This window comes from Fukomys damarensis, unplaced genomic scaffold, assembly GCF_012274545.1.
Source record: "Fukomys damarensis isolate Sample0158 unplaced genomic scaffold, DMR_v1.0_HiC HiC_scaffold_30, whole genome shotgun sequence".
Taxonomy (NCBI): Eukaryota; Metazoa; Chordata; class Mammalia; order Rodentia; family Bathyergidae; genus Fukomys; species Fukomys damarensis.
The window spans coordinates 50,717,704-50,726,876 of record NW_022900942.1 but is presented as its reverse complement, the minus strand read 5'-3'; the positions used below and the strand labels follow the sequence as shown (position 1 = coordinate 50,726,876).

Genomic DNA, 9,173 nt, shown 5'->3' with positions numbered 1-9,173 from the left:
ATCATCGTCACAAAAAGTGTGACACATACGTCAAAGACATGGATTTGTATTACCTTTTCCTCTACCCCATTTGAACGTGTTTAAAATCTTAACACCTCACTTATACTTGTCTTCTGCTGTATCTCCTTACCACTCAGATAACTGGATTCTCTGTTACCAGGTTACCTAGTTACCAACTTATGAAAAACAGCTGTCCTCCTTAATGTCTTAATCCACAATGAGCCCACAGTATTAGGAATCCTTCCAGACTGGGTCCTTACTGCCTGCTGAGAACAGGGAGTAAAGGCCCTAGAAAATTGATTCTAGTCTGACTCATTGAAGAAAAAGTGCAAGAACAACTTTGATAATTTCTTTATTTATAGGCATTTCAGAAACATTTAAATCAACAATGACATTTTTTTTCAGACATAACATACTGTGTTTATCTTGAGGTACACATTGGGCCCATTAGATAATGCTCTGGAACGCAACGCAACTGTTAACTTGTAGTTAACAATCCAAGTTTTCCAAGTGGAGAAACTATAAAGATGGTCACAACATTCTTTGAAAAGAACACACCATTTCCATTTAAGAAAAACTACTGAAATTCTTGAGTTCAACTTTTAGACTTAGCTGAAACAGTATTTTAAATGGAACTTAGTTATGAAAATGGGAGAAAAAGCTTAGAGCTAAGAAATTATCTGAGCCCTACTACATGAGATTGTAAACAAAGGAAATTCACTATCTGATAAGCTCTACTATAAAACTCATAGCCTAGAGCAGCAAAATTACAGAAAATTTTTGTATGTAATTTTAATTGAAGTCATGTTTAATCCTTTTCCCTGGCTATCACAATGAGACAAATTGTAAAACATCAAGTTTTCTGAAGACTAATGATGTGATTTAGCATGACGTGGTCATAAGAATCCCACAGTATTACAACGCCACTGTATCCAAGTCCTACTTTCCATCATTTGCACTCTGGGCTTTTTATTCCTGAACTAGCAGCCTTTCAAATGCTAGAGCAATAGTGAAAGTTGATGGAATGGATGTTTCTGAAAGCAGAATGCATTCTTTTGATAGGTGGAAGCTAAAATTCCTTTGAACAGTTTGCTAGGTTCTTTGGATAACTAGTTTGTATTCCAGTTTGTCATCAAAATGTTCATCTCACACTCGTTAGGCATGAGGAGCAGTGACCTGCTATCCTAAGTGTTTGGAAAATGGAGGACTCACTGTCCATCTACACCTGGGCCCTGAACTTCTCAGGGAGGTGAGCAGGGATGTGCAGGTGGTCCTGGAATGTGTGCTGAGGGGGTTTGTGTGTGTCTGAAGTTGGCTGGGATGGCTGTCATGTATTTCCCATAAGACCGTTGCATTTATGCAGGAGACAAGAACACTGCAATTTAGCTGAATGGGCAGTTTGCTACAACTTCATAAACTTGAATGGTGTATGTGGGTTGAGAGAGTGTAAGTGTACATTTCACAGTTCATAAAGTTGAGCAGCTCAACTTAAGGAAGGGAGAACTTGCAGGCATTGACAAGATGAGGAGGAATTGATCTGTGAGTGTTGAGTTCTCCCTCTGAGTTGGGTCTGCATTATATGTTTGAGCTGCTTGGCTTGGTTTAACACTGCACTTCTCTTCTGATGGGAGCCATGAAGATATTTTTTAGCCATGAATTTATGGATCCAAGAAAAAGTCCGTTCAGATAGACCCTTTCCCTCAAGAACCACAGTCACTCTTGATTACGTTGAGCCTGCAGAAAAGATGGACTCATTCGTGACCTGGCTGGCTAAAAAAGCTTGTCTGTGGAGACTTCTGTACATCTCTTTCCACTGAGAACTTGCAGTTCCAGGAAAGGATGGGCTGTTTCCTTCTTACTCTTGCACTTATCTTTATTGGTGGCATTTCAGAAATGCCAGAAGATACTTATTACAATTAAACATTTTCCAAATCAGTAAAATAAAACACTAGACAAAAGTGAAAGATACTTTTGGCCTCCAACCTATGCCAGGTACTAATGGTCTTGTGGTGTTTATTTTACACCCTTACTGGGGCTGCTGTTACTTCTGCCTGTGGATGCCTTAAAGATGGGATACACATCACTCTCCACACATCCAGTTGCCCAGAGGAGCTCATGTTGCTCGTAACCAAACATACATGGTATCAGCAACTGTGAATTTAAATGTAAGCGATTTTTTTGGGGTACCAGGGATTGAACTCCGGTCCTTGTGTTTGCGAGGCAGGTGGCAGAACCACTGAGCTAAATCCCCAGCCCTTGTTTTGTTTTTTGAGACAGGGTCTCCTATGGAGACTGACCTGGAACTCACTATGTAGCCCATGCTGGTCTTGAACTCACAGCGATCTTCCTGCCTCAGCCTTCCGAGTGCATGGGATTACAGGCATGCACCACCACGCCCGGCTAAATGTGAGTTTTAAGAAGGCAGGGGCTACATCTTTGGTCAAGACAAGCACCACTGAAAAAAGGTGCTTCTGAATGTACAATGCATATACAAATCAAGGCTAGTCTGCCTTCAAGGAATCTCCAGGTCACTAGTCAATATAAACATGGCATAGGACCGGGGACTTAGTTCAGTGGTTCTGCTGCCTCTCTCGCAAGCCCAAGGACCCGAGTGTGTGTGTGTGTGTGTGTGTGTGCGTGTGTGTGTGGCATAAATAGGCCAAGACCAAAGCAAACACAGGAACAAAAACAAAACAATTCTTTTTTGTGTAAGGTTTCTGAAAAGAAAAAAAGATAAAAGTTGCTTATGTGGGGCAACTTTCTCAATAAACCAAACCAGCCTGGCTCCTTGCTTCTGAGCCGAAAACTGCATCCAAGTGCTAGGTGCCTGAAAACGGATGAAGCCAGGTTTTGCCATTGAACATGTGCAGATTTCCAAATGCACCTCATCTGTTTGATTCAAAGAGAAGTTCTGAAGGGGTAACTCACCGAGGAGTTAGCTCCTCTCATAGGCATTTCATGGGTATTGGGGCGTGGGAGAGCAGTGCTGAACACTTCCTCACAGATCTGTCAGTTACTTCTAGAGTCCTCCAGGTGAACATTTTATAGGGTATCCTTTTTACCTGGAGTATTAGTATTTACACTATGGGATGCGTGTTAAGAGGGGGGGCAAAACCAAAACTTTTTTCTTTAAAAGCTCTATGATGGAAAATTTTAACAAGTATCCATTTACCTCAACTCTGAACCATGACATGAATTAAAAACAGCTTTCTAGTGCCAAGAGATAAAGACATAATTCATATATAAAGACATGATACCAACCCTGACTTGGGGGGTCTTGTCTTTGAATTTGTTTTTTGGAGAACAGGAAGAGAAGAAATGACGCAACACTACTAGTCATGCTGACACCTTGTGGCTGATCTACCCCACCTAGGAGGCCAGTGTACCTTGGTCACAGGCTGCATATTCAGAATCTGAGGACTGACTAAGTGGCTTTTTGGGGGATGGCTTGTTCAGAGAACTAACACTTTCCTAAGGTTCATATTCCTTCAAGAAGTCAAAAATGAGAATGATGCCATTATTTTTGGAATAAATTTACCATATTTAGTAAAAATTTTCACACTACTGTCCTGGAACTTTCCCAAGAGAAGTAATACTAGTGGTGTCTTTTCCTTATAAGAGAGGAAAGAAAAGCTTATGAAATTAACAAGGACTCTGACTGACATTTTAGAAATTACCCAGCCTATTGGAGCACTGCCACCAAGAGGACAGAGCGTCTGATTCAGGTGTTCTCTTAGAGCAAGAAAATGCCTCACACTGACAGTGCTCCTCAGACTCACCAGCAGACACCACAGGAAAAGACCCTAAAGCTGAGAACTATCATTCAAAACAAACTAATTTCTCCAGATGTTGGCAAGAATATGCAAAAACGAGCCCCACCTTGGGCTTAAAATCACATTTACGCCTTTAATTCAGATGCTTTACTGGTCCCTTCCAGGTTTTCAGGGATGAAGCCTTGTAAGACTGAGCTTCCAAGTTCAGGTTTCTAAAAATCTTTGGAATCATTCTGTCCACTGTTTAAGAGAATCAGCTTAGTTTACAGTCCCCAAAACTCAATGGATACTCGACAGTGAAGATACTATCTAAAATATCTGATTCAAAATTGCTTAAAACATAATACACAAGTGTGTACTGTGTAAATATATACACACGCGCCCCCCACATGTATATTTCATTTTTTTTCCTGCTCAATAAAATCTAGCAGCAGTTAGGTCAATTACTGTGGTCATGATTTGTATTACTTTTAAGGAAATCATACATTCTTTATGAACACATGACTTTAGGGAATCACCTTTTAATAAAAGATCCCCACCAACCCTATAACATTAAAGTGTCATTTCATATCACTAACATTTCAGGCACAAGAGTAAAACAATTAGCATTAAGCAATCCAAATGACAAGAGCACAGAATACAGGTAATTGTTTAATGTGAATTCTCCCAAGAAGAGAGTTGCTCAAAAATGTTTTTCATTTCTTTTCCTTCCTTCCTTTTTTCTTTCTAAGATTGTGATGTCCTTTAGCTTTGGCTATTTTATAATAAATATTACACCTTCTCAAATAAACCCACCGGGCTAAGAATGAGTCCTCCGCATGTGCCCATTTTGTTCATAGCAGCTGCTGAGTGTTGAGTGATGTACAAGGCACACCTCTGAGAGTTCTGCACAGAGTCTTTATTGATGTACAAAAGACCTGTTCACCATTCAAAAATGGAATCTGCATAGTGAGTTTCTCTTATCCCTATATACAGAGAAGGTTTTAGTGCAAAAACATGAAATTGTGTCCCAGCCCACCCCTTCTAGCATGCACATGTATCAGTTTTGTTCCATGCTAGCTGGGGTTATTTAGCTATATTTTGGGCCTCCAGCCATTAATGAATTGCATGATTTTCTTCACCTGAAGTTTGCTTAATTTGAAATCCTCTGAGAGGATTTCTTCTGTTAGTTGAACAAGCAAATTCCCATCAATCTTTTCAGTGACAAACAAGGATATGACATCTTCGGACAAACCAATGAACCGCAGTGACTTGGAAACTTCTTCTATGGAGAGTCCTGACAGGTCTGCAGGTGGCTGCCACGGGGAACCATCGCCACAAGACCTGGGGGCTAGCTGGAGGTGGAGCGGAGAGGAGAAAGGGTAAGAGATGGAGAAGATGTCCTGCATGCCCTTTTTAACAAAATACTGGTCCTCGGAGAGGTCTGGTGAACCCAACTTGGGGTCCTCCTCAGCACCATCAATTCTCAGAGGCAAAGGAGATGTTTCTGCGGCTGCTTTCTGTTCCACTGGCTTTGGGGCCCTGGGGGGTAAGGCAGGGCAAGAGACACTCTGCTTGGTCATGCTTGCTGCAATGGCGCTCTCTGTGCTCTCCAGCGAGTAGCTGGCTGACTTGGGACAACCCGAGGCGACGCTACTAGATTCTGCAGTGACTGCGCTGGGGGTGCTGCTCAGGAGCTCCGAGCCATCAAAATCAAAAGGTGCTGGGCAGCTTCTCTTTGGTGTGCCGGGTGTCTTTTGTCTGGGATAACTGTAACTCCTGCTTGGATCCAGCAGGAAGTCGTTCCTGGTCTGGCTCTCTGATGTTCCCGAATAATGGTTAGGCCACGAGAGCCGGGAGGACAGAGCTTCCGGGGCAGGACTTCCGAACGGGGACTTCAGGTCCACAGAGTCGGTTTTCACTCGGTTGCACGGATAGCAGGAAACGGGAGCACTTTCAGAAGGGCTCGTGTCACTTTTAGTAACGCTGATTAAGAAGCAAACACACATGGAAGAGGAAATTAGTAGGGGGGGGAAACCCAAATCAAATTCCCTAGCCTTTTATTATTTACAATTCCAAGCAGAGAAGTGCAGCTAGGAAAAATATGTATCTCTTATCATAACTTCAACAAAGTGCCTGTGAGCATCATTTTTAAACAAAGAATCTTTAATAAAACACATTGGTAATTATGGAGATAGCACCTAATGATTTAAAATGCTAATGTGGAGACAGAAGAATATTTTTTTAAGCTAGTAAGTAAATCATTTTTAGTAAGTGCCTGGATTTTTATGTTAAGAAAAATTCTCAAACCATGCTTTGGGCTTTGTACCGACAGGTGCCAAGACTGAGCAGTAAACAGGCACCACAGGCTCGGCATCGGTGTACGACAACTACACGACTACAACATCACCACCTGAGACTCTATTTCCACCCAAAAGTCTGAGCCTGAAAGCAAAGCTTTTAGTAAAATGCACATCCTTATCTCTGTATCTGTACAACTAAATTATATAAGAATTCTGATATCCAAAGAATTAAAAAAAGTCCTGCAAAGAGAGCTTTCGACTTCAAGAGCACATGCGGCATGGTGCACCCCGCCCAGGGGCTGTGCTGTCAAGAGTGACGCTGCCGCTGCCGTGTGCTTAAAGGTGGGTGACCTGGTTAGGAGGGGGCGGCAGCAACGACTGCAGGAAACAGCCTACACCAAGGATGCTGTTTTGGAGAAGACATGACTTTTACATCCCAGCAAGTTCTCATTTTCAAGAGAGAAGTGGGGTGGATTTATTTTCTCTGGATATAAATAGCTGAAAGTTACAGAGATAGATTTTAACTCTATGATATGAAAGACTTCTTCAAAAACAAACACTGTCGCTTGCCGACAATGGAATGGACCACACTGCAAAGCAAGTGAACTTGCAGCATGCGGGAAGACTCCAGACAGGAGGGGATGACGCCTGCCTGCCTGACAGTGACAGCCAAGAAGGGTCCCTGATGGGGCAGGGATGTGGAGCGGAGAGCCGAGGGACCCTTCCTGGAAAGGTCCTGGCGGAGGTGCTGTCTGCTTATCTCAAAGTCCAAATGGAAAGAACTAGATGCTGGCTTGTGAGAACAGGGGCCTGAGCCACTGAATTTCTCACTGACCCCCGAGACATTATCTTTCTTCCCAAGACTTTGGCTTTTCCATCCAAGGTCAAACCCAAAAGGAGCACTGCCATGTTCTTCCAGCAAAAATGATTTTAAAAGATAAAAGCCATTTCCTCTCCCACCACCCTGCCTCAGTGATGCTCCCAAGGGCCCTTGAACTGGCTGATGAGAAGACGAGGTGGCGGAGGGCCTGGCAGTAAGACTTACATGTTGTGCAGCCCTGAAGAATAGTAGGACAAGGTGGGGCTGGGAGAGCGAGTCTGTGGCCGCGCTGGCTTGACTGTGCGAGGAGGGATGGAGGGACTTGTGGACAAAGGCTTTGCGCTTCGGGGTGGAACAGGTGGGGCGTTCAGGAGCCGGCATTCTTCCCTGACCTGGCGCAGAAAAGAACACTCCGGGTTAGCAGCAGACTGACAAGGCCCCTGTGGGCCAGCTCCATCCTGCAGGGTCAAGCAGCTACTGTTAAAGAATAGCAGCAGGGTGCGAGCAAGGGGCAGGAGAAGATGGGAGCAAACAAGAAAGATGGTAAACTTAGAGGCTGCCAGGGATCAAAGGGGACGCCTGTCACACACTTGCTGGGAACAGACTGATACTGAAAGAAACCGCTTGGCAAATGTCAGCTGCTTGGAAATACAGCAAGTAATGTGCAATACGGCAAGTGGAAGTGTCTCTGGTTAAAGAACTGTGCAATGTGAGGCTGTATAAAACAGAAGTACTAAGGACAGAAGGCATTCAGGATGTTGACAGAGGGCTAGATGCTCCTGTTGAGTTTTATTTATTCACTGTTGTAATGGGGTTTAGTTTGACTCAAACTAGGAATGGTAGACTTTCTCCAGGCTTAATGTTCCTTATGAAGTCATGTTTGGCTTCTCCAACGTACACGTGCATGCGAATCTCCCAGAGACCTTGTTAAAAATCAGACTGTAATACTGGAGGCCCAGGGCGGGGCCCGAGAGCCTACATTTGTCACAAGCTCCCAGGTATAATGGATGCTGCAGGACCAGGGACCGCACTTTGAGCACCAGGGTTGTAGAGGAAGCAGCAAGGCAGCTCTCCAATTCTGAAATGCAAGACTTAATAAGAGCTGCCTCTGCCTCGCACTCTGACTGGAGAGGATGTCAGTAACCCATGATGTCTGTGTGGTCGGTGTCTGTCTGTCCTTACCCCAGCTTGCTTTCCAGCCCCTGCAGGCACTTATAAACACAATTCCTTACCAAAGCCGTGGGCATTTGGCATGTACTTCCCTGTATCAGGCAGCAGGGGGCAGTTTATACCCGGTTCTACCAGTCTACCCTGTACTGCAGAGGTCAAAATAGCCAATCCTGACCGTCAAAAATGGTGGGTTTTGAATGACCCGCCTGCTTTCAGGCCATATTCCCATCAATTTTTTCACCTTTGCTTTTAATTCCTTTCTGTCCAAGACGCTGTGAGGCCATAAAGACAAGTGGCGTGAAGTCCGCTGAAGACAAAACCAAATGGGCTCACGTCATTACATCGCACTTCCAACCTCCTACGGACTGCAGAAGGCCTCCAACTGGCGTCCCAGGCCCAATTCGTTTGCAAAGAAAACCAGCCACGAAGGAAAGTCCTGCGACCATGAACAAATCTTGATACTGAGTGAAATGGAAGCTATTTATAATCACATCTGCTGCTTTCCTTCCTGGAACGGGGGATCGCTGCTCCTACCTGCAGGATCCATACCCTGTCACTGAGGATTTTTCACCCGCAGAAGCTCTAAGCTAAAACAGAATATCAAAGGCAGCAGACTGCTTCCCCAGTAGCTGCATGTTTCCCCTTTTTGAGCCTTCCAAAGAAAACTTGGAAGGCAATGAGATTTCGATGAGAGAAGACTGCTTAGCTCTGGCACTGTTTTGGGGTCTTCCTAACCTAAGATGAGAACTAACTAAAAACACAGAAAGTCTGGTGGGGTTCACCTTTCTTGGTTTCCTGGGAGCATCCTGTCATCTTCCTTCTGTTTGATTTAGAGAGCCATACAGTAGCTGGCTGTGTTTCTTTTCTTTCTCAGTGACTATGTACAGAATCTAGGATAGGTGGGTATGATTTTATCTCAGAAGTGCTTGGTTCAGTAATGCTTACAGTAATAGCAATCACAGAAAGTGTAAGCATGAGTCAGTTAATTTTTTAATTTAAAAAATGAACAATTGTAGGGCTGGGGATTTAGCTCAGTGGTTCCGGTGCCTGCCTCACAAGCACAAGGACCCAAGTTTAATCCCTGGTACCAAAAAAAAAAAAAAAAAAAAAAAAAAAAAATGTTTTTTA

The 9,173-nt window shown here is 43.7% G+C and overlaps 1 protein-coding gene across 1 annotated transcript in view; it reads right to left on the bottom strand.

The window, feature by feature from the left end:
• Positions 1-2,340: 2,340 nt before the first annotated feature.
• Positions 2,341-9,173, bottom strand: part of Garem1 (GRB2 associated regulator of MAPK1 subtype 1) — a 171,281-nt gene continuing 164,448 nt past the window's right edge. Inside the window, exons 6-7 of the mRNA XM_010641489.2 lie at positions 7,101-7,267; positions 2,341-5,738 (exon numbers count right to left, since the gene is read on the bottom strand). Of these exons, the coding sequence (XP_010639791.1) occupies positions 4,847-5,738; positions 7,101-7,267 (1,059 nt within the window). The 3' untranslated portion in view covers positions 2,341-4,846. The remainder of the gene's footprint in view (positions 5,739-7,100; positions 7,268-9,173) is intronic.